Source organism: Monodelphis domestica, chromosome 4 (assembly GCF_027887165.1).
Source record: "Monodelphis domestica isolate mMonDom1 chromosome 4, mMonDom1.pri, whole genome shotgun sequence".
Classification (NCBI taxonomy): domain Eukaryota; kingdom Metazoa; phylum Chordata; class Mammalia; order Didelphimorphia; family Didelphidae; genus Monodelphis; species Monodelphis domestica.
Window position 1 is genome coordinate 195,569,406 of NC_077230.1, and position 26,465 is coordinate 195,595,870.

General features: G+C 36.0%; 1 protein-coding gene across 2 annotated transcripts in view; it reads left to right on the forward strand.

Annotated features, from left to right (window-relative positions):
• Window positions 1–26,465, forward strand: part of ITGA4 (integrin subunit alpha 4) — a 96,717-nt gene that overhangs the window by 52,755 nt on the left and 17,497 nt on the right. For both annotated transcript variants that reach the window (XM_001377699.5, XM_056794095.1), the window contains 7 exons: window positions 9,063–9,212; window positions 12,325–12,401; window positions 21,055–21,205; window positions 22,473–22,568; window positions 23,368–23,447; window positions 23,823–23,912; window positions 26,099–26,189. In XM_001377699.5, the coding sequence (XP_001377736.1) occupies window positions 9,063–9,212; window positions 12,325–12,401; window positions 21,055–21,205; window positions 22,473–22,568; window positions 23,368–23,447; window positions 23,823–23,912; window positions 26,099–26,189 (735 nt within the window). The remainder of the gene's footprint in view (window positions 1–9,062; window positions 9,213–12,324; window positions 12,402–21,054; window positions 21,206–22,472; window positions 22,569–23,367; window positions 23,448–23,822; window positions 23,913–26,098; window positions 26,190–26,465) is intronic.

Below are 26,465 nucleotides of genomic sequence, written 5' to 3' on the forward strand. Positions count from 1 at the left end.
CATGAATCTGGAATGCTCATCAGTTAGTATTGTCAAGTTCTTTGTAAGTCCTTTTTCCTCCTTTCATTGGATCTCAGAGGCTTCATGGGGCACAGGCAGTTGCATCTTAGACCTCCCATTTTATGAAATACTTACACCACCCAATTTAATTTTAACAAATCTGAAAATTGCCTTGTTAATTGGTTATAACATTTGCAACTGTTTAGATAACTCTATACAATGGAAAGCTACCTGAGAATGTTAAGGAGTAAAATTTCATTGCAAACCCTGATAGACGCATTAAGATATTAAAAATATTCACAAACACTTGGTGAAACTTTTATTTTCTTCATGGAGAAATTTGTTTTCCTTCTTCCCAGTAGAATTTCTGCTGGGGATATAGGAGAGTTCTTTGGACCAGGTATGCCTACCAATTTACCCACCTGATACTCAATCAAATCAGTGGAGTGGATACTCTTCATATTAATCAGGAGAGCATGGCTTATTTTTTTTCTTGTGTAGGAGCAGCTGTCTGTCCCTTTCCCCTATTTTCTAGATGCACATTGACTCCTGAAAATGATATTTTATTTGTCTGATGCTGTTAGTCTAGAAGATTGCTCAAATCTAGTTTCTGTAGGGTTACTAATGTCAATTATATACAAATACTCTTATTAAGTAATTTGCAAAAGAATATTGAGGATGCATGTATTATAAGGAAGAAAATGTTACCATTAACTTCTCACTGCTTTTTTATAAGAAAAAATTAGACTAATAATATATGTTTATATATTTGTCCTGAAATTGCAGCCCAGGTTAATTTCATATCAGCATTACCTCAGCTGGTGTCAGTACCCATCCAGTAAGAGGCCTTGTTCTGTAGCTAATTCCTTAGTTTTAAGGCCTTGTTTTGTAGCTAATTCCTTAGTTTATGTCTTATATTCCCTTTCAGATTGTAAATAGGTAACTAATCAACATTTGCTTTAAGAGTGTTGTTTAGTGTTTCAATTCAGTCGTTTTAGTTGTGTCTGATTCTTTGTGACCTTGCTTTGAGGGATTCCTTAGCAAAGATATTGGAGTGGTTTGCCATTTCCTGCTGCAGATCATTTTAGAGATGAAGAAACTGAGGCAAACAAGGTTAAATGACTTGCCTGGGATCACACAGCTAGTAAGTGCCTGAGAGCAGATGAGTCTTCATAATTCTAGACCCAGCACTTTATCCACTGTACTACCTAGCTACCCCCAATTGTTGTTTAGAGTATTCTTGGAGTATAGCCCCAGCTGCCAGATCAGTCAAATAAGGAAAACATACTAAATCTCATTGCTATTAAAGTGTTTATCTTTTTCACAGTCTTTCTTAACTCTAGTAAGATTAATTCAGGCATGAGCTCATAATATTTAATAATCACCTCTCCAGGGGAAAATAATGTATATTTGAAATGTTTGAAACAATCTACATGATTAATATTTTCTCCATGATTTTCTTAGGTTTATACAATCAGCAGAACAACACATCAGGTTCTGTATTATTGTGTTTGCCCATATCTGAAGTATTAATGCTCACAATGAAAACGTAACATTTGGCTTTAAAAGCCAGTATGAGTTTCATCCAACTTGAACTCATCTTCATCTCAATATAGTTAGCATGTGGTGGTTCTACTTTAAATACTTGTTGCACCTCAGGGCGATTTTTCATTTCCCAGCAATGTTTGAAAATCTAGGGCAGGAGGGGGCAGGTAGGTGACTCAGTGGATTGAAAGCCAAGTCTGGAGACATGAGGAACTAGGTTCAGATCTGATCTTAGATACTTCCTACCTCAGACAAATCACTTGACCTTCACTCTTACTACTCTTCTGCCTTGGAACTAATACAATTTAGGACAGGAGGTAGGGGTTTAAAAAAAAGGAGGGGGGAATCTACTTGTGTTACTTAACCATCCAATGTGATTCCTCTAATTTAAATGTCTAGTTTAAGAATGACTCGTGTTGCACATTAATATAAACATGGAATGTCCCACTGATGTTAACTAATCATCTTATCACATATTAGTATAAATTAGCACATTTATAGCAACATTTTTGACAATTTCAATATTAAAAGCATGAACATTATTTTTATTGGAATGCCTTTGCATGAAATCCTAATTGGTTACTCAGCTCCATTAATACCAGTTACCCTTATTAGCTGGACCTTTCCTCTGTCACTTATCACAGATTGATTGTCCTTTAATGTTGATAATATTTCCATGCATATGTCTTTATTTCCCAACTAAATAACAAGTTCATTAAAGGCAGAGATATCCCTTGTGTCCTAGCAAATTGCCTTGCTAAGTAGTCCATGCATGATCATTGATTGATTAAATAGCCTTCTAATTTTGAGTGATAATAATCTCATTCAAATTCCATGAAAGTATTCAAATTGAGCTCTACCTATCATTTCTCATTTTTTGTTTTTATTGAAACATGCAGTGGTATATAGATTGCACATATAGAGTGCCAGGCTTGGAGTCAGGAAAACTGGGGGTTCATGCCCTACCCTGGACACTTATTGTAGTCAGTCACTTAACTTTCCATATGTTCAAAAAGGGGATGTGGTAGAGATAAAAGAACTAGATCTGATGCAAAAGGATCTGGGTTTAAAAAAAAATCTTTAACTCCCTCTATTTTCTCACCTATACTGCTCCCCAGACATGTGACTTTAAGGAAGTCACTTAATTTCTTTTGGCCTGAGTTTTCTTATCTTTAAAATAAGAGGCTTTTACTTATTGACATTTGAGAGTTCCCTTCATCCCTAATTATAGTATCCTATTCAATTTAAGGCAAGAAGTTTTTAATAGTCCCTCCAGATACAAAAATGGAATCATCTCTGCCCTCAATAAGCTTACATTCCCCCTGATTCTATCTCATCATAACTATGCATATGCAAAATGATTCCTCAGGGTGGCATGCAGTAACATTTGTGGAGGGCAGAAAAGGTCTTATTTAGAGAACATGGAGCTTGAGTTGGGAATTCCTAGTGGCAGAAGAGAAGAGGGAGGGCAATCCACCATAGAAATGAGCAGAGACCAGGAGCAGGGAATGGAAAATTCTTATATAGAGAACAGCTTGACAGTAATTTCCCTGGAATACAGGATGAGTTAAAGATAATGTGAAATTATTCTAGAAAGATAGGTTGCTCCAGGTTGTGAAGAACTTTAAATGCTAAACAGAATATGCTGCATTTTATCCTAAAGACAGTAAAGAATCTGGGAGGGGAAGGTGGGTTTGGTGCTCAGGATTCTTTTGATCTAGTAAAAACTAACATTGATATAGTGTTTTAAAATTCATAAAGTATTTGATATGTATTATCTCTTTTTAGTCTCACCACAATCATATGAGGGTATTACTAGATACATATTACAGATGAAAAAACGGAGGCTCAGAGAATTTAAATGATTTGCCATTAATCATGTAACTTGTCAGAGACGGGATTTGAACCCAATTTCCTTGCTATGCCATATTGCCTTTCTAATCCCTTGGTTTAGGGACTTTCTTTATTCCCTCTGGCAGACCCATATTTGTATGTGAATGGGGTATGTGGGTGTTCAGGAAGGATTTGACCATTCCTTTTCATCAGGATCTTGTAGAAGAGCATATAGGGCAATGGGACCAAACCACATTGATTACCTGTCTCTCCAGGCTCCCAAAGCAGTTAGAGTTCCCTTTTGCTGACTTGGTTCCATAAGTCCTAGTCCTCCCCTCAGAAGCAGTCAACCCAAACTGGTATTGCCTCAGCTGCTCCAATCTCACTGTAGACTCAGACCCTCCCAGGATGTGAAGAAACTACTTGGGGTACATTTTCCACAAGCTATTCCTCCCTTTACTAGCAGAGATGTCTTCAAAAGCCTACTATTCTGTTGGCCCCTTAGAGTGAGTTGGTAGTGTCTAATTGACTTTCTACTCTACTTTCTAATACATTGACATCATGAAAGAGAGTATTGTGTAGTAGAAAGGGAACTGACCTTTCGAGTCAGAAAATCTGGGTTTGGGTCCTGCTTCTGACACATTCTACTTGTGTGACCTTGAGTAAATTACTTAATTTCTTTTTTTTTTCATTGTTTTATTGTCATACAAAACACAATTCCATATTGGTCTTTATTGTAATGGCAAACACATATATATAATGAAAAATCCAAAATAAAACAATAAATACTGATGTGAAAGATAACTCCAACAGCCCTTTCTCTTCAGGTGGATAGCTTTCCCCATCATAAGCCTTTCAGAATTGCATTTCTAAGAGTAGCCAAATGTTCATAGATAATCCTCATCCAGTGTTGCTGTTATTGTGTACACTATTCTCCCAGTTCTGCTTATTTCACTTTGCATCAGTTCCTGCAGATCTTTCTAGCTTTTTCTGAAATCATCTTTGCTTATCACTTCTTCTAGCCTGATAGTATTCCATTACCAACATGTGCCTCAATTTGGTCAGCCCTTCCCCAATTGATGGTGTAATATTTATTGGGAAAGGAAATGGGATTAGAAAAATGGGGGATAATGGGAGGTTTGTATGGGTCATTCTTGTTTCCTTTCCACAATGGATGTCTGCTCAATTTCGAATTCTTTGCCACCACAAAAAGAGCAGCTATAAATATTTTTGTACAAGTGGGTCCTTTCCTCGTTTTTATTATCTCTTTGCGATATAGACCCATTAGTGGTATTACAGGATCAAAGAGAAGCACAATTTTATAGCCCTTTGGGTATAGATCCAAGTTGCCTTCCAGAATGGTTGGATCAGTTCACAACTCCACCAACAATGCATCAATGTCCCAATTTTTTCCACATCCCCTACAACATTTAACTCTTTCCTTTACTTCCATATAATTTGATAGGTGTGAGTTGATACCTCAGAGTAGTTTTACTTTTCATTTCTCTAATCAAGAGGGATTTAGACAATTATTTTATATCATTATTGATGGCTTTGATTTCTTCATCTGAAAATTGCTTGTTCATATCCTTTGACCATTTGTCATTTGGGGAATGGCTTGCATTCTTATAAATCTGACTTAAGTTACTTAACTTTTGAGACTATACATTAAGGATCAAGGGTCAACCTGCCTTACTACACATATGGAATCACAGGTTTGATTTTTTTTTTAATGGAGGTGCCAGACTAGATAGTACTGTGGATAAAATGATGGGCCTGAAGTGAGATTTTATTTTCTGGATTCAAGTCTGGACTAAGTAACCTGAGTAAATTTCAGTAATTGTATGACCTGGGCAAGTTCTTTAACCCTGTTTGCCTCAGTTTCCTCATCTGTAAAATGGGCTGGAAAAGGAAATGGTAAACTACTCTAGTATGTTTGCTAAGAAAATCACCTAGTGAAATAATAGTCACAAAATATGTGCTTGTTGAATCAAAGTGAACAAAGATATTGTGGTGAATTGACAATGGGGTTTGGAGTTGAAAGTCAAGAAAACCCAAGTTTGAATCTTACCACTCACTAGTTGTGTTTTCACAGTTAAATTACTGAACCTTTCTGAGTCAATTTCCCAGTCTTTAAAGTGGGGAAAATACCTTTACCTTGTAGTGGTCATTGTGAGAAGCAAATGAGATAAAGACTATCCAATACTTTGGAAAGCCTTAAAGCACTGAGCACTATTAAAAATTTTAATTCTATACTACTAAAAGAATGCATTGACCTATGGTCAGCCCCCTCTCCCTTGTAACTCAACACATGACCAAGTTAGGAGAACACCTGTCGACAACTAAACCCTCCGGATTTCCTCTGAATACAAACTTCTATGCAAACTGAACAGGAAAGGGAATCGAGAGACAGTAAGACTTACTCATTTTTGGTTCAGCCCAGGTGCCAAATGCCATGGCTAGAGTGTGCATCATCTTGGGTAATTGTCCATAAAAAATGTAGCACAGCACTTTCATTACTTTTAATACACATATCACCCCAGCACCTTGACTTCTTTTTCCTCGAGAATCTTAATTAGTAATCTAAAGGCATGTTTTGGTACTGAGGCTTCATTCCTTACATAGAACTGTTAAAGTTAAGTAAGTGTGACTGTCTGTCAAGTAAAGTCTCTGTAAGAGTGTATGTGCATTTTTTCTATATTGTGAGAAAAGAATAATTAATAGCTAATTAGGATAATGGAAGTAATATACAGCAGATGCAGAGAAGACCTTGTGGAAAATTAGTATGAATTAGATCACATGTGATTTGGTCAAAGCAAGCTAGTTGAGAAGAATTAAAGCAGTGGACACGTGGAGGGACAATCACTGGCTGTCTATCTCCCACACCTGGGGAATAATTTAATCAAGTTTGCTATTGTAAAATTCAGTGCTTCAAGCTGTTCCGTTTTCACAAGTAAATAACTTGGGATTTGGACCTTGATTTGCAGCATTCCTGTATAGTCAAGGTTTCATGTAGAAATTATCACTTGCTGAGTGGCTTAACAGAATCGGCTTAAAATATATTTTAATGTGGAAATGTAAAAACAAAAACCCCTCACCTCTTAGTTTTTTGATTCATGCTAGATGTCTTCCAGTTATTATGTAATTAATAGAATGAGTCATATATTATGTTTTTTGCCTTGCAATCGGAATTCATGTCAGGACTGACTGGGTTCTCTTCCCCCCACACCCTTACTCTCCTCTTTATAAATTTATATAAGACAATGTGGTCAAGTAGATAGTTGCTTCAGAGCCAAGAGACCTGAGATCAAGTCCTGCCCAGATACATTTGGCTCTGGGACCTTGGGCAAGTCCTTTAGCTTCCTTATGTTATAGGCAGCTGTTTGAGGTTATAAGGAGGAAAGAAGGTGCCCCCTTGTATGAGTGGGGAGGGTGAGTTCTCTATATCTATAAAATCACACAGTCTTCTCTCTCTCCCTATAAACTCTTGACCAGAATTATTTGGATTTCAAAAGGAAATATGACTTTTCTACCTTTTATTGATGGCTAGTAAAATTTGTAATTAATACATGTTCATTTTACTATATAAAATAAGATGAAGAAGAAAACTTTATTTAACATAATATGAAATTGGAAGAATAGATTCCTTGTAATAATTTTAAATGTTCTTTCCTGGTAAGTGCAAACTCTTTCATTGTCATTGTGAAATGGTGGTTTAGGGAAAATCAGCCAAGGAGTCAGAATGACCTAGGTTAAGGAGCTATTTGTGACATATACTATACGTGTAAATGAGAAAATCATTTAACCTCTGTGGCATCCCTCAAAGCCAGTAGATTACAGATGGAGATGAATTACCAATGTATATCTGTGGAGGAAGTTTCCATGCTAGGAGTACAGTTCCCTGCTCTGCTGAAAAAAACCCTTATCCCCAAGCCCCATCCCGACTCCCAACCAAAAGCAAGTAAAGGGAGGAAAAGGGTCTCTTTCCCTCAAGGAGCTCACATTCTAATAGGGAAGACATCACTGTAAAGAATTCTGAATGGGAATCTATTGCTTTGAACAGATGAATCAATAGATGAATGGAAATCTGGCCTATTGACGTTAATCTTTGAGAAATTTATGTCCTAGTACAATGCCATGAATTTATGTCATTCCTCTGAAGAGTTCACCTAATATAAATGTTAACCTCATTTACATTTTCAGTAAGTGTTTGTAGTTCTAATGAAAGCTCCTGACCATCTTTCCTTTAATGTTTCATGTGGACTTTATCGAATTACCCCCCTCTTTTTTTTAAATTGCATCCACTTTTGTAATTAAAAACTTATAGTTCTCTCTATTAAAAATGTATTTTGGAAGAGGATCAGAATAGGGATTAAAATGGCAACTATAATAAAGGCAACCAAATCTATGACCTGTTCCATGAATATATTTCCTACATATTAATCATTCTAAAACAAAGAAGATTGAGTAAGATTGCATACTGCCTTCTAAACTCCTATAAAAACTAGCTATAGATGTATGTCCTTGTTGATTCATAACTTCCCCTTCCATGCTTTGGAATTTGGGGGGGATTTTAACTTGAGTTATGCTTCATAATATTTAGAGGCCCTCATTTAAGACTTATGATCCATGAGTCTATATTCAAATCATCTAATTAAATTGGTAATTTAATTCAGTTGAAATCATCCACCCAAATTACTAAATTAGGCATTCAAATATTCAATATTCATATGGATCTGTGAAATCATCATTGTGGGTGTTCCCTCCAGATGGTTAACCTATCCATGTCTGTTCATCTTCAGTCATTTTTTTTGATGGTTCAGAATTTTTTTTACTAATTACTTGTAATAAAATTTTTTCAAATAAGTTTTTCTAAGTTACATGATTGAACTAATTTCCCTTTCCCTTCCCCTTCACAATCCTGGAAGAAAATTGATCTCCTCAGTGATTCTTGTCCTTGACCGTTAATGTCACCACATCAGATTCATCCAAAGTACTCATGCTTTCATTTGATTTGTCTTAATATTTTGAGGATATCTGTGGAGCATTAAGGAAGTCCATGACCTTTTGCTCCTCACACATGACTAGCTTACCTTCATTGTTATCCTTATATTTCTTTGATGACCTTCTGGACCCTTCACTAGCAGAAGAACATCATGGGGTGGCACAATGGCGGAGGTGGCAGTGGCAATCTAGTCTGGTCCTGGACTAATGAATGGCATAATCCTTAACTCTGAATCCACACATTTTGTTTTGCTTGTTTTGTTTTTGAGGCTGATTCTCCTATCTTGCCTAGACTGGAAGTGAAGCAGCAACTCATAGAATCAGTACCATGGGTCAGCAATGGAGCTTTAACCTCCTCTATTTCTGATCTCGGCCCTTTTGTCCGATCTTAGACTTACCATATTGGTGTTGAACTCTGGACATCTTTTCAACTTGAACACACTGTTCCTCAGCTATGCCAAGCTAAAGCTGTTCAGTAGTCTCAGCCTACCTCAGTAGCAGGGATTATATATGTGCCTAACAATTATTTTTTTTTTAAGTTTTTGGGAAAGAGAAAAATAATCTGGGTTTCCTGTGGCTGTCTAGGTCTTATACAGAAAAGAAATTCTTGTAGTTTGTGTTTTCTGAAGTTTGTATGTGTTTATTAAATGAGTAATTATTAAAATTTCCAATTTTCTTAGAAAGATGTAAGGGATATTCTTACTCCAATTCATGTTGAAGCAGCTTACCACCTTGGACATCATGTAACCAGTAAGAGCAGCACTAAAGAATTTTCACCACTTCAACCAATTCTTCAACAGAAGAAAGAAAAAGACATAATTAGAGAAAAGGTTAGAATGTTTTCCTTTATTTTCATTTTTTTTAGTATTTTTAGAAATTCCATGTAACAGAACAATGAGACATTCTTTTATATGAATTCTTCCTTTAAAAATCTGTACATATTATTTACTGATGCTGTTCTTACCAAAAAATTAGATGTTTGCATGTATTTAAAATTTTCTTTTGCCCCCTTTTTATGCTCATGGTATTGAATCTTGTGTATGGTAGTTTTCAATTTATTTTACGTTTCCTTTGAAGAAAAAGGTTAAAAAAATCAATGGCAACTTTTATGTGTTAGAATTATTTGCCTACACAAAATATCATGAGTTCATACAAATAGTATGTCCTAGGGATATAATTTGTCCTGAGATAACAGATCCCTTGTTGAGTTCTACTGCTTTTTATAGTCATATGGTTATGTTGTCCAGTAATTCCTGTTGTTTTTTTTTACTTTCCTCTATCTATGTCTCTGTACAAATTGTTCTTTAAAATGAGTCTAATGTTAAGGTTCCTACATTCATCACTTATCCTAGTTTATACCAGATTTTGTCAATACCATGAGCAACTTTATTAGTTGTAATCATTTCATTTAAGTTTTTCCTCTCCAAATGCAGAAAGACATGGCGGGATGAATATATTTGAACAGAATCAATGTGCACAAACATACATCTACTCTATGATCAAGTGGCATGACTTCTTTGCCACTCCTCCCATTAGATACTCAATCTCTTGACTTCAGACATTTTCATTGACTCTCCTCTATGTCTGAAATATTCCCTCTTCATCTCTACTTCTTGGCTTCTCTGGCTTCCTTCAAATCTCAGTTAAAAGTCCTTCTTTTATGAAAAACCTCTCCCATACCCCCTTTAATTTTAGTGCCTTCCTTCTGTTGATTATCCCCATTATCTTGTATATAGCTTGTTTGTGCATACTTGTTTGCATGTTGTCTTCCCCATTAGACTATAAACTCCTTGAGAGTAGGGGCTCTTTTTTTCTTTATATCTCCCCTACTTAATGTTTTTAGTTCATACTAGTAGTTTAATGTTTATTGACTAACTGAACTATCGATTAGGTAAAACAGCACTGCAATAAATAAAAAGAAATTCAGGGGGATGTAGATTATCAGTTACTGTACATAGTGCATTAATTTCATTTTTTCCAGATATAATACTGACTTGTTCTCCTCTGACAAATAAATATAAATGATTTCCTGAATTGAAATATATGTATTGTCTCAGCATTTCTGGCAGTGAAAAAGCTCTTAGGACATCTAGTCTTTTTTATAACTGAACAAAGATTCCCTCTGCAAACATTACTTCCTTGAACCTTTGCTTGAAAGACATCAAAATAAGCAAGAACCCACTACAATCCTGAGACGACCACTTGATAACTTGAATTACTAGCAATGCTTTTCTTTAATGCCTAAATTTGCTTTTTCCAACTTATAACAATGGATCAATCTTAGTTTTGCCCTCCAAGGGTAAGCAAAAACATGTAATACTACTTCGATATCCTTGTGTCCCTTCTGTATATTCTTCTCTTCAAGTTAAGTATCCCTATCCATCAGTCTGTTTCCATGTGACTTGAACTCCATGTGGCACGCCTTTTAAACGTTCTTTTTCTAATTCTTTCCTTTGAACACTTTATAGTTTAATTTCTATTAATAATTAATAGTAAAGATGAATAATCTCCTAAAATGTAATGTGCAGAAGTGAATGAAGAAATCAAAAACAACCCCCCCCCCAAAAAAAAATCAAGTACTGATCAAGCACTATTATGTGCCAGGAACTCTGCTAAGCAAATTGCAGATATTATTATAAATTGCAGATATATATAATCAATCACAAGATAGGTCTATTATCAGCCCCATTTTAGTTAGAGTTGAGGAAACTGAGGCAGACATCAGTTAAATGACTTATCCAAAGACATACAAGTAGCATCTGAGGCTGAATTCAAACTGGACCCAGTATGCCATCCACAGTGGCAAACTACTTGTCTCTAATGTGTCTTCTAACAGGGCAAAGTACAATGGTATCCTAAGTACTTCTTAGTCCTGACCAGGATAGCTCTCTGAGATTAAAATTGCATTAGTTTACTCCATATAGACAGATGTACACAAAACACATATCAAAAGTAAAAGTGGAAAAATTGTGAAGAACAATCCATGCTTGTAAGAAGAAATGTGAAAAGATGCTCCTACTTCATTTTCTTTGCAGGAATAGGAGGTCCCACAAGTGTACATTGCAATGAATTTCAGCTGATTTTTTTTCTTTTTTCATCAAAAATACTATTTGTTGTATGAGATAGCTCTTGGAGAGGGAAGAGAAAGGATATGGGGGGAAATTATGATAATATAAAAATAGACATTAATAAAGGCTGATGTTACAAGAAGATTTTATTAACTTTATTGAATTCTGTATCACACTGTTGACTCTATAAGGTTGCAGGATGCAAAAAATCGCATCTTTAGATGAACTGCTGTCTAGCCATACCTATCTTTTATGTAACTTAAGCTTAAGGTTCCATTTATTCCTCTCAAATTTCACTTTACTCAGTTTGACTCAGTCTTCTGGCTTATATATATATATATATATATATATATATATATATATATATATATATATATGGATGTGTGTATATATATATTTATATATATGTTTATATATATGCTATTATAGATATATAACTACAACATTGAGTCAAACTGAATAATATATTATAAATGATACAATATTATTTATATGATTATTATACTATATAATGGAATAGATATATATCATATATATGATGTGCATAATATGTATGTAATGTTTATCATATATATGTATATATTCATGTGTATACTTATCTTTCTGTTTATTTATTTGGACTATCCATAGTGCTTGTGGATGCTCATCTATCTATCTGTCTGTCTGTCTATTTAGGCTATCCAGAGTATTAACCATTCCTCCCAGACTTTTGTCATTCCACAGATTTCTTAAGTATATCATGTAGGTCTCTTGCGTAGTCATTGTTTAAAAAAAAATTAAACAACATAGGGTCAAGCACTGATCCCTGATCACTCCATTAAAGATTTCCAAACTGATATGAGGCCTTTGTTTTTTTCTTATATTGCCCTTTCAGATAACCTTTGCAAGATTTTGTAGCCGTAAAAATTGTTCTGCTGATTTACAAGTGTCTTCAAAAATTGGATTTCCAAAGTAAGTATTACATCTATTATCGTTGATCACCCTTAGGGCTTGGAGTGTGATGATTAATTAAATATTCTGGATAAATTACACATAGAAATGACCAGTTTTTTCAAAGACTTAGAACACATTAAAGCTCTTTGTAACATGGTCGTTTGGTTTGCCAATCACTATGTTAAAATTATAACAAAAAGTGTAAGACAGCCTTTGCTCCTGAGGAGTTCCAAGTCTAATTGAAAATGCAATCATCAAACAACCATGTGTGAGCAAGATAATATAAGAGCAGCTAGGTGACTTAGGGGATAAAGCACTGGACCTAGAGTCAGGAAGACCTGAGTTTAAATTGAACCTCAGATACTTACTAGCTGTGTGACCCTGGACAAATTACTTCACCCTGTTTGCCTCAGTTTCCTCATCTATAAAATGAGCTGGAGAAGGAAATGACAAACCACTCCAGTATCTCTGCCAAGAAAACCCCAATGGGGTCACAACATGCCAGATGCAACTAAAATGACTGAACAACAACAAAGTATATAAATTGGAGATAATCAATAGAAGGAAGGCATTAGCACTAAAGGGAATGGAAAAAACTGGAACTTCCAAGGGGACAATGTCCTGCTGATTCTGTCATGGTACTATAAATACTCAAAAGTGCCTATAGATAGATCGAGCTACAAAGTTAAGGTTTGATTTTCCATAGAACAATTAATATAAAAGCCATAGTAGAATAGAAATAACACTAGCCTATAGACTAGAACTAATACTAGGAGTACTTACTCTGCTTCTTTTACTAAGTTGTTGTCTGTCCTTACTAAGTCACTTCTCCTTAGTTTCTTTATTTATAAAATAAGAATGTTATAATAAATGATATTTTCTGGTCTAAATCCCTATTGAATTGATTGCAAATTGCAATAAAGATTAACTACCTGAATCATCTAAGAGTACTACTCAAAGGCATTTTATAAGACAGTCATATTTTTCTTAGAGATAGTTAACAATAGTGTAGTAATAATAAAGCTATTAATAAATATGTGGTATGGTTGTATTTCTATATAGTATGGCCTTGCTGTTTTCTTCTCGATTGATATTAATTAATGAGTTTCATTTGTTATTGTTCAATCATTTTGTATCCAACTCTTTTCAGTGTATAAAATGAAAATAATACAAAGGAAACTGATTAAAATATTTTTTGTTGTTTAGTCTTTTTCAGTTGTGTCTCTTTGTGACCCCATTTGGGGTTTTCTTGGCAAAGATACTAGAATGGTTTGCCATTTCCTTCTCCAGTTAATTTTACAAATGAGGAAACTGAGGCAAACAGGGTTAGTAAGTAGCTGAAGCCAGATCTGAACTTGTGAAGAGGAGTCTTCCTGACTCCATGTTCAGTGCTCTATCCTCTGTACCACCTAGCTGCCCTTGAATAAGTTAAGTAAGTTGAATAAGCACCAAGTACATTAAAATACATTGCCCTCCATTCATCTGAATTGCACAGTCTTGTCTCATATTTTCACTCTTCTCTCTGACTCAGTTGTGTTGTGGCAAGGGAAGCCATCTTCATGGAAGAGAGGTATCTGAATGGAATTTCAATCCAGACAGTCTGGATACAGATTTTAGTATGAATGATTCAATGGACAAATGTATTTTTAAAAAGCATTTATTAAGCACTGACAGTGTGCCAGGAATGGTGCAAAATGTAGGGATAGGAAGTAAAATGAATAGCTCATATTCTAAGTGGAAAATTGGTATATAAATAACTACATACACATAAAATATGTACAGTGTAAATGCAAGGTACTCAGAGGGAGGACACTAGCAGGATCAGGAAAGGGTTCCTGTAGAAGGTGAGAATTAAACTGATTCATGAACGAAGCCAGGAAAATAAGCAGGGGAGGACAGAGCATTCTGGGCATGGAGGACAAGCAAGCAGTGGAGATGCATGGAGTCAGGTGGCAGTGCCATGCGTGAGAAACAGCAAACAAGGCAACGTACCTGGTTGTAGAGTGTGGATGGGAATAACGGATAAGAAGACTGGTAAGAAAAATTAACCAAATTTTAAATGCCAGACAGGATTTTATATTTGATCTTTGAGGTGGTAGGAAACCACTAGAGTTTAGGTGGGAGTAGGGGGAAAGCCCAGAAATCACTTTGCCAGATGAGTGAGGATGGATAGAAGGTAGAGGGCAAGATTTGAGGCAAGAACAACTAGTAGAAAGTTTGCAGTAGTCAAGGTGGTAAGTGTCTGAGCCAGAGAGGAACTGTGAGAATGAAGAGAATAAATTAAAAGAAAAATGGAAAATGCAACAGAGATGAGACAGATTGGAATTTGGGGATAGATGAGAATAAGGAATTGAAAATGACATTGAGGTTATGAGTGACTGGGAAGATGGGGTTACGTTCCACAGTAACAGAAACATTAGGAAGAGGGGAGGATTTAGTGGAAAATATGAGTTTGTTTTAGACATTTTGACTGTGAGATGCCAATAGAATGTCACATTTGTAATATCCAAAATGTATTTAGTAATTCAAGACTAGAGATTGTGAGAGAGATCAAGGTTAGATAACTGTAAATCTATGAATCATCTGCAGAAATGATTGTGGAACCTGTGAGAGCTGATGAGATCACCAATTGAAATAACATAGAGAGGGGAGAAAGGCTACAAGACAAAGCCTGGGGTGGGAAAGCATCCATGGCTAGTGGGTATGACCTGAAGATACAGTAAAGAAGACTGAAGAGCAATTAGAGAGGTAGGAGAGAATGAAGAGAAAGTCATGTAATGGAAACCTAGAGAGAGGTCATTCCAGAGTCAGCAAGGATAAAAGGTTGCAGAAAAATCAAGCATGATAAGTGAGAAAAAGCCATTAATTTGACAATTAAGAGATAATCAGTGATTTCCCAGAAAGCAGTTTCAGTTAACGAGGTTACCAACCAGATTGCAGAGGGAAAAGAGAAAATTAAATCCCTAAGTATAGACAGCTTTCTCGAGGAATTTAGACAAGGAGAGGATATAGAATTAGACAACAGAGATGGTAGGATCAAGTGAGGGGTTTTTAAGTGAGACAGTCTTTACTCTTAAGGAGAAAGGGGGAAGATAAAATAGGAGGCTTTAGATGTAAAAACCCTATGAATCTCAGGTTATAGTGACAAGTTACATGGGAGTATCTGGGCATCAGAGTGGTGGGAAAGATACTTAAGCTCATGACAGTTAAGGAGAGGTCTTAGCATGTAGGCAGGGGGAAAACATTCTCCCACTGCTTTATCTTTCCATATTCCAGGACCTAGTAAGATCTGGTCAGGTTGGACTCTGGGGGCAGTTTGGGGAAAGGACTCTCCCTAACGTAATCCTCTCTGCCCTCTGGTCTCAAGTAGGATGAGAAAGGAGGTGATAGGGCATTAGAGAAGGGCTTCTGCCTGACTTGGTCATCTCTGGCCTCTGGCCTTAGGTTGGAAGTAGAGTTTGAATCTAGTGATATCCACCCAGACTCTATTCTTCCTTGCAGCTCCACAGAAGAAACTTATGGGCCTATATAGACCCAAATCACATTCATAAACTCAGTTTTTTCACATCTTTCATAATGAAAAGACTTGATTGTTCCATGTCTGCTGCCCAGTGGAAACATATTTGTTCAGATTGCTCTATCTAGTTCAGAAGTTTATAGAATTTAGATTGGGAAAACCTGCCCAAGTGATCTAATGCATTTGATCATGGGTTGCATTCCTTGTTGTGTTTTTATTCCTCAGATTATTCCTCACTATGCATTTCTTAGTGTTTCATTTCTGTTCTTGAAGGTACTTCTATTGATAACCCGTTTAAGCATGGCATTTAAAATGTGTGACATCTAGCTTTAATTTTCTTTTTTCTCTAAATTAATTCTATTTCATTTAGGCCAGGCCTATATAGCCTTAAGTAACTTGTCATTTCTGTGCCAAGGAAACCCAGCTCATTACACAGATAATTGTTAGTGTTTATTCCTCAATTATACAGATTGGCAAAATACACTAGTCAGTTCCAGTGAAAATGGCTTTGTATTTTCCTCAGTGCCTCACACATAATATATACGCCCTAAGTGTTTGAACGAGTGAATGATTTTCAACCCTTCTCTTCCCATTTTCCTTCTTTCATCAACATTTCCTAGATTCCTATTCCTCCATATTCCTGGCTTCCACAAATCTTTGGCAATAAGATCAGCTGAGTTTGAAAATTCTTTGCTTTGTCTTTTTTTTCCCATCTTCCTTCTAATTCACTCTATCCTTTAATCATCTTTGGCATTATTGAATGAAATCCCTGTAATTGCTCTGCAAGTGAACATTATTTTGAAATATAGAATATGAAAATACAAACAATAATGCTTCATATCTGAGGAATGAAAACACTTTTATTGGAACATCTAATCTATGCATTTATTCTGAACTTAATTAAGCTTATTTTCCTTAGCAGCCAGACCACATAACTTGAGTTTTAAGCCCTGTGATAATTTTAAATGATAATACACTTTACTTGGAATATTTATATAACACAATAAAACTATTTTAGTTTTGCACTGCTGGGAAATAAGCATTATTTTACAAGGTCACTGGGTATTTCTTTAGCACTTCTTCAAGCTCCAAATCTGATAATCTCTGAACTAAAATATATGATTATGGTTTATTTTGTGATTCCATGGGAAGGATGATGTGAATATATTGTTCAGTACATCAGTGTCCTAGGGTCACTAAGTACCACCATATATGCTTTTACAAAGGCAGGAAGCACTATAGTTTTTGTGTTATTTTTGAGTTTAACTGCTTACTTATGGCAGATACCTGAAACTGATTTGAGGTGGTTTCATGTAAGAGATTCTAATTGATTTCTAGAAGGGTTCTGACAGAATGCTTTGCATGTTTAGTAAATTATACCACATTCTATACACGTGCTCCTATTCCACAAAAGCAGCAGACCCTCTTCACCCCACCACCCCTCAGAAATAGGATAAAAATGGAAGCCATATGTTCCACTCATCCTCTTAAACATAACTCCATGGGCACTAATGGTATTTTATGTGCCCCTCAGCTATAAACCTGTTTTAGGCAGTGAAGAGTATCAGTTTTTGAAGACATCAGAAATGGACGTAATATTATTTTAAATGAGATATCCATTTTAAAAATCTAGCACAAAGTAGGTGCTACATAAATACTTATTCCCTTCCATATCATATGCTTTACTGTTATAATGCCCTATAACTCAGTCCTTAATTAAGTTAAACCCTCTTATGAAAATCTATCTCATATACATGATGAACAACATTAACAGAGCCTTCAATTGTCAGAAAGAAGGCTGAATGCTACCTGTCTAAAATTATGAATTCAGCGGCAAATCAGTACCATCAAAAATTTAGCTTTCTGAGTGACTATATAGCACTAAACCCCTTGATGGAAACTCTGTGTTAGGAAAAGAAATCAAGCAGGCTTTTTCCGGGTAGTCTGTGAGGGCCAAAGATCTGAAAGGGACCTCAGAGGCCATCTAGCCCACCTCTCTCATGTGTCAGGAAGCTAAGGACCAGAGAAGTTTTGAGTTACCCAGACCCACACTGGTAGTGGCTGGCAGATCTGGGCACATACCAGGCTCTGACTCCAAAACTTGGTGATCTTCCCGTTGTGGGACACATGCCCTGTTTCTAATCAGGAGGTAGAAGCAAAGGGTTGCCAAAAGAATGACTCTGAGACATGCAGGCTGGAGACAAAATCTGTCTAAACATATTAATCCTTCCACTCCCTGCTTTTCTTTCCTCCTCTTTTTTGAATGCACAAGAGATTTCAGCAAGTACAGCCTCCCCTCAATGAAATGCCCTCCAAAAGCCTATTGCTTCATTTCCTTCACTTACCAGTTCTCCTTTCACACATACAAGAAAGTGCAAGAAGATGCATCACACATCTTTTACTCTAGCTCCAGCCTTTTGAGTCCAAGAGTCAGGAATTTTTTTAACCCAAATAAATGTGTTATCGTCCTTGACATAGCAAAGTGTGAAGTATCACCTCACATTACATTTTGTCTTAGTATCTTGATTAAAAACTATTTAGCTGTGAAGCACTAATCTGTTTTGTCTAGATAGAGCATATTCATTATACAAAAGCTCAGGGAATCTTTCTTTCCAAATAAGACTTCCATTCATTCAGCTCAGAGAAGTCGAGAGACAGGAGGGCAGAATTACATCTCCCTCTCTCCCCTCTTGCCCCCACCCGAACCCTGTACTTATTAAGTTATGATTCTGTATGTACACAGTACCTCGCTTTGTTTAAACTTCTAGGATTCTAGTCGGCTCGGTAAATTTCAAGTATGCATTATGCATGTTTTAATGAAGAATGAAATATGATTACCAGGGAAAAGCTCGAGTGTGGCTTTGTCACACTCCCAGATGTGCACCTGGTGCTTTATTGTATCTCCTGGAGTAAGCTAGTGGGCATCTTTCTGATGGCTTCTTGTTAATGAATCAAGATGCAGGAAGATGTAAAACAAAAAAGGATGGATAGGAGAGTAATTATGGTAATGTGATAAAATAGCTTAAAAAATGTAAAGGAAACCAAGGCTCCAGCTCCTGAAATGTTAACATTGTGTTTTTCTTTAATTTGCTGTTGTCTTGGAACCTTGCTGTTTATGCAGCGCTTTCACCTTCTGCTGTTTGTCGAAGTGCCAACTTCTTTCCCAAAGGTGTTCAGTGACTAATGCTTTGGTTAGCAGCCAGAATATTTTATAAATGTCTATTTCTAGGCAGCTCTTCCACAAGTCTTAATTAAACTTTAATGTCAAATGAAAGTTTACTTTTAGAACCTCTTAGATTCCTTCATTTGTAACTTGATTACCTACCAGGAGGGGAAATTGGGGGACCTCCATGCCCCCTTACATTTCCTCCAGCCTATTTAACTCAGGCCCTACAAGCATTAGCTCTGAGAAACAAAGGCTTGCAAATAAGAGTCAATTTCACAACCCTTTCCCAAGAGTTGGGGGCAGTAGTGTGGCTCTTGCCTAATCAGTTTCCTCTGCCTAAAGTGTTAGCTTATAGGCTTTTTCATAAATAATCAGTATTGGTACTTTAAATGGTGACTTTATATAGTGTATTCTACTAACAGTGAACCAAGGGGAAGGCGTTCCTTCATATGCTTCTTCACCTGCTCCCTGTTTCCCTCCCTCAAGTATTCAGGAGCTGCCAGTTGAGAATTTTTTGTAGTCACAGCTTCAGAGGATGAATTGTTTCACCCTTTGAAACTGGAACAAGAGGATTAAGCAAAATGAAAATGTATTCTAGAACAAAGCTTGTATTATTGTAAAACTGTTCTGGAGTAAGTTGTATTTAAATATAACTCTTGCTTTTTTGTTTATTTTGCAGCTAACTCTGACCTTAATTTAGACTGTTCTGTAGCTTGTGGGATTTTAAAGGCATACTAATTAAAATAAGTGAAATAATTCTAATATCATTTCAGTCATCCTTTAAAGAAAAGGCATTGAGAAAGACCATCACTGAAGAAATTAGAACAGAAATAAAATGTTATAGATCATGTGAAAAGGGAGTTTGTTTGTTTTTTTAACTCCTGAAGAATTATGAATTGTTTATTAGATCATAGTGGTTATTCTATTGAGAAGTAAACAGTTGATTTATTAATATACCCCTAAGTGTATAGGTATATATGGTTGATACATAGTTAAAACATTTATTAAGTATTTACTATATGCCAGAAATAAGCAATGGGCTAAGCACTAGAAATAGAAATATAAGCAAAAACCTCAGTCCTTTCCAAGGAGCTGACATTCTAATGTGAGAAGGAAATATCAAAGAGGGAACTGGAAAAGGCATGATGGAGGAGGGAAGGGTACACAAAAGTGGAGATTGGAAGCAAGGGTAAAATGAGCATGGCCTGGCCACCCAAAGTGGCTGTCCAGATCAGAAACTCAGCAATCAGAAGAGAATGTGGCAAGGTAGAGGCATCTTCAGATGAGAAGGCATCTCAGGAGGAGATAGAAAAGCTGAAGAGTTGAAGAGGAAGGAGTGAAGATACACCAGCATGCATATACACCCAGATATTTGAGGCAGCTAGGTGGTGGTATAGTAGATAGAGTGCTGGACTTGAAGTTAGCAGTATCTGAGTTCATATTAGACACTTACATCTGTCTGACCCTGGATGAGTTGCTCAACCTCTCTTAAACTCAGTTGTTCCTCTATAAAATGGGAATAATAATAGCAGCGTCTATACAAAGTTGTTGGGAGGATAAAAATGAGAAAATATATATGAAGCACTTTGTAAATGTTAAAATGCTATATAAATGTTAGCTTGTTATTGTAGCTTTTATGACTATACAACACATTGAATTTTTTTTATTTTATCAGTTTCTTCAGAAGAGACTTCTTAAAGCTATAAAAATACAAAAATTAAAGAAACTATAGAGTGGTAAATTAAGTAGAAAATGAAGTGGCTTGATTTCATCCAGTGACAACTGACATATCTATTGTGTCAGACTGAAAACTTAGCTTTGATTGTAAGGGTTTGTGCCTAACACATGTGCCAGATTCATGATTCACTAAAGAACCTTTTTCCCCAATCTAATTCATATTCATGATTAAGGCAACTATCATGTGCATTAGGAGATAGAATTTCAATTCTCTTAAAAATGGAACCTAACCAATATTTAATTATTTCTAGGCCATATGAAAATAAAAATTACCTTGCAGTTGGAAGTATGAAGACTCTAATGTTGAATGTTTCATTGACTAATGCTGGAGATGATGCATATGATACAACTCTGCACATTCATCTACCCAAAGGTCTTTACTTCATTAAAATTTTGGATCTGGTAAGTATTGGATTGCATAGTATATGGATTCTTTAAATTATTAGTCTGAGTTTCTCAGTTGAGACCACAGCTTGGCATGTACTTTTCTCCTACTGGCTCTCAGGAGTGTAATTAATATTTTCAAGGACATGGAAAGGAATCAGACTCATGGTTTAACCAATCCTCATTTATGTCAGTATCTAAGTTAGAGGAGTTACATGACAAAGTAGAAAAGGCCATGTGAGAAACCTTCAGCAAAAGAAACTAAGAGGACAACAGAAGCAAGAAATTTGGATAAGTAAGTGGTTGGCTTTCAGGAAGGTCCAGTTGGAGACAGCTGGTGGATTCACTTGTGAGTGGGAAAAATCCACAAATTACCTTCATCAGAGCAGTCTGGTGGCATCCTGAGATAGTACCAGTATTAGGTCATAGTCAAAGACACAAGAATTGTGATTTCGGTACAAGGGTCAGTCCCTTAGAAGGTCAATAACAAAACAAGGCCTCGCTCTTGTGCTGGGCTAAGAAGTTGGAAAAATAATATGGGAACATAAACAAAGGAAGCCAAAATGGGGACCCCCACCCTACTGGGACAATAGTGGTGGCTTTGATTACAATGGACAAGGGCCCCAATTGCTAGAATCAAGGTAAAAGGAAGGCCCTTTGAAGGTCAAGACTGACAATACTCAAAACACCAGAATTATAGATCTGTGTACCCCCTATCTTCACACCTTCTAAAGGGTTTGTCATAGAGTTCTGGGCAAGGACTAACACCTGAGGACAAAAGACTAAGCCTACTGATAGCCTCACTAACACATCAAAACAAATGTGACATATTAATATCACACTGGCTCAAATAACCAAAGAGTTTTAAATCCTCATTATTTTCTTTTAAATTGGTGATCAAGTGTCCCAAGCATATATTCTTGCCTTACAACCACAGCCCAAACACAAGAATGATTGATAAGGAAGTAGTTCTTTGTAACCCATTTCTTAAACCATCCCTAAGATCTGAACCCATAAATGAACAGGGTGTCACACATGAATGGACCAGTAGGTTAGAGTTGGGATTTGGGGGGGGGGGGATGAATGGGGAGGAGGAGGATTGAAGATTGCCACCAGAAAACAAAGGCGTTTTAAGCTTTTGTATTTAATTTAGTATGCAAACTCAACAAGCAATGCCCTTCTAGGAAAAATAGAAATGTTTTTAATTATATGTTTTTATAAAGGAATCTTGAAAACATTAATAAATGAAGTTTTCCCTTTTTGTGATTTCTTCCCCTAATATTAGGAAGAGAAACAACTATATTGTGAAGTAACAGAAAATTTGGGTGTAGTGAAACTTGTCTGCAGGGTTGGTCATATATTTGTGGATCATCTATCAAAGGTAAATTCTTGTTTTTACTTTTGGCTTTTGAATCCTATATGCAGTCTATACATAAATCAGTAGAATTATAAAGTTTTGGTATGAAAATGACAAAAGGAAAACTGAGCAGATTCTCATTGCCTTTTAAACTTTGAAATTCTGGTTATACTCTTGTGGGAATTCACTCTAAGAGTCATTACTGCATGCTTGGGTTGTGAGAGATTTAATAAAACATTTATCCTTTGCTGTGTGTGTGTGTGTGTGTGTGTGTGTGTGTGTGTGTGTGTGTGTGTGTGTGTGTGTGTATTTTGTTGAGGATAATACAATGTTTGGGCTTTGACAGATGGGATTTTGAAAAGTCTTCACTAACTGCTTTTTTTTTTACTACTACATATTTTATTTACTGTTGTTGAACAACAGGATTTATGTTTCTTCCAAGCTTTTAGGATGTCTCTAATTTTCTAAGGCTGCTATTCTGTAGGACTCTTGTTTTCATTCTAAGTTAGACCTTGCTTATGAATGTTTTCTCACATAGAAAGTTCTGTGTAATCAAAGTTGCCATCAAATATGCCATTTATTATATGCCAAGTAAAGGTGGTTTGCTAACATTCAAAACAATGAAGGGTCCGATCTGTGCTCCACATAAAATAAAATGAATGAAAAAGAAGACAATTTTAGTTTAGATGAGAAAGTCATATTCAATTTGCTTAATGTCCTTCTTTCTCTACATTCCCCCTCTCCCCATCCCCAGTTATTGGAATGTGGAAAATTGTTTACTCAGCAATCTGTGTTTTGGTTTTTGTTGTTTTTTTTTTAATAGGAAGATATTAGTTTTCTCCTGGATGCAAGTTCACTTAGCAAAGCAGAAGATGACCTCACCATTACAGTTAATGCCACCTGGTAAATTTCATTTGGAAACTTGCTGTGCCTTGAGAAATAATATCTTTGGCATTCTTGGGCTGGGGTTGGGGGTACAAAGGCATGGAGAGTATAACACTCTTGCATCATTATTGGTCAATAAAAGAATATTCTTAATAATATAATCTATGAGGAAGCTGAATGAGCAAAAATGTAGAGAACACTATTAAACAATTAGAAAAAATTATTGTCAACCCCATCATAAAAATAATTTTCTATTGCCACATCTGTAATTAATGACAAAAAGTATTATTTAAACAAACCACAAGATGTGTATAGTATATAATTAATTCTCTCTAGAGAAAATGTGTTCTTCATGAAGAATTCTAACAGGGCATTTTATATTTGATTCTCTAGTGAAAATGAATGGGAAATGGACAGTCTATTGGATAATAATATGACTTTAATGATACCACTGAAGTATGAGATTCAATTAAATGTTCATGGGTAAGTCAATAATAAAACATCATTTTAGTCTGCATGCTGATCCTTTGTCAACTACTCTACCTATATCTTATTTGAGATTAAAGATTACTAGTTCATTTTCCTCCCTGATTTAATCCCTTTTCAGGGCCTTTTTTGGTCCAGTATGTATTTTCCAATGTCGCAGATTATTCATAGTGCCCATATAGGATGCATTAGTGTTAGTAGGAATCCCAAAAGCCTCTTATCAGGAGCATAGAACAGTAAGAGAACTCTTAGTCCACCACACAATAGAATGAACTACAGCCTGACTTCCTTGTTTCTGTCTCACTACATTAAGAAGAGAGGCTAACTATCATGGATGTGAGGAGTATAGTCAGAACCTCTTTGTAGGGTGGAAGATTCTAAGAACTACTCTAGTAGCAGGGTATCCCTCTTCACCCCTTGACTCCTAGGAACCTACTGGCTTCATAGACATAAGAACTGAGGCATTCCCAATTTCCCAACATTTTAGTATGTGTGTGTGTCTGTGTGTCTGTGTAAATAAATATATATATATATATATACATATATATATATATATATTTCTTAAGTCATAGATTCCTAACCTGAAATTGGTAAATTTATGTTCTTATAATTTATTTCTTTTGTAATCCTACATATTTTATACATTGAAAAACATTATTCTGAGAAGGGGTTGATAGGTTTCACCAGACCACCAAGGGATGCATCCCATGAGAAAACAATTGCTGTCTTAGATATTGTCTTCTTAAGAAGGAGGCAGAAAATGTGGAATCAGAATGTGTGTTTTTCTGGGCCTTAATAGTGTCTAAGTGACTCAATGAATGTTATCAGTTCCACTTCCATATGTGGTTTTTAAAACTGTAAAAAGTAATAAAAATGCACTCATTGCATAAATTTAGAGCAAACGTACTGGTTATAATCAAAGCTTTTCCTTTTATATTTAAAGTATTATAGAAAGTTTTCTCTACAGTATGGAGGGGGGAAGAGTTTACTACCTTCAGAAGTCAACATCTTAAATCTCAATGCCTGATATTTGGCAATTCTATGAAGACAGAGAAGTAGCAAAAGTTTGTTTTAGCACTTTGGCAAGAATACAGGAGTTGTGGCCTCAGACACTTCCCAGCTGTGTGACCCTGGGCAAGTCACTTGACCCCCATTGCCTAGCCCTTACCACTCTTCTGCCTTGGAGCCAATACACAGTATTGACTCCAAGATGGAAGGTAAGGGTTTAAAAAAAAAAAAAGAATACAGGAGTTGACTGTAAAATTTCCCAAGTTTGCTTGAAGGAGCCACTATGGTCCCAATTGCCCACAGCTGCTTTTCTTTAAAAATTATTGTTTTGTTTATAATAATTAAATAGTGTTTATTGAGTACTTGCCATGTGTTAAGCACTAGGGATATAGGCAGAAAAATAGACAGACAAGTCTTAGGAAGCTCCACACTAATTGGAGGATACAACCCTTAAAAGATGGTTCAGTAGTAGAGTAAATAATACAACCTAGTAGTCTCTCTCATCAAAAGGAGTAGAGTATCCAAGCCATGTGAGGAACCAAGCAGCCAAGATGAATTTGGAAGCAGCCAAAGCAAAGAGGAATTAAAAGGGTAGTGAGGTGGCAGGATCTTCTACAGTTCTTCAGATCACATGGTTTCTTCCTGTGGTCACAAAATCTAGATGGCAAAGGTAGGCTTGATGGAGAGCAAAGCGGAAGGAGAGTCCTCCCCATTCTGGCTACCAGCCATGCTAACTCAGGTATTGATTAATCCATAAATGCCAGCATGTACTGTTTCTACGAAGTTAGTGACTATTGATGGCAGGAAGACATTGGGAAATGGGAGTAGAGAAGAAGGTAGATCAGTCCTTGCTATGGACGTGGCAGTGAGCAAAAGGATGATACTAAGAGGAAATTCCCTTTGTTGTATTTAGAATGAATCTCATTAAAGCAGAAAGTAACTGGGTATGTTAGAGGAAAAGGAGATATTGTACATTCTGTTCAGAGTGGTTCTCAAGTTGTTTTCCCAAAGATCATAGGTATGAAATTATTATCAATTAAAATTCTCAACCAGATAGGAATCTATGTAGCATTCCATAACTCCTCTAAAAATATTGGTTCTTAGAGGAAAGGCAATTTTAATATGGTGAAAAATAATACATTTGATGAGAGTTTTGATTTTTTTTTCTTTTACAGGTTTGTAACTCCAGCTTCATTTATTTATGGACCAAGTGAAGAAAATGAACCTGATATGTGTATGATGGAGAAAATCAATTTTACTTTTCATGTAAGAGAGAATTTTAAAAATATATTTCTACCAAACTGAAATTTTATTTTCTGCTTATTAGCAGAGAAAGCTTTATTTTATCAGCCTGTTAGAACAAGGAGGTCAACAACAAGGAGAGGGAGAAAGTAAATAGCTCAGAGTTTACTTGGTACTCAGATTGAGAATGTGATAGCCAAAGAGTAGAACAAGCTGGGGCCAGGCATGATCATTGAATCAAGAGCCAACTTGGGAGTTGTTGGTCATGGTTGACAAAAAAAAACAAGCCAAAAATGTTAG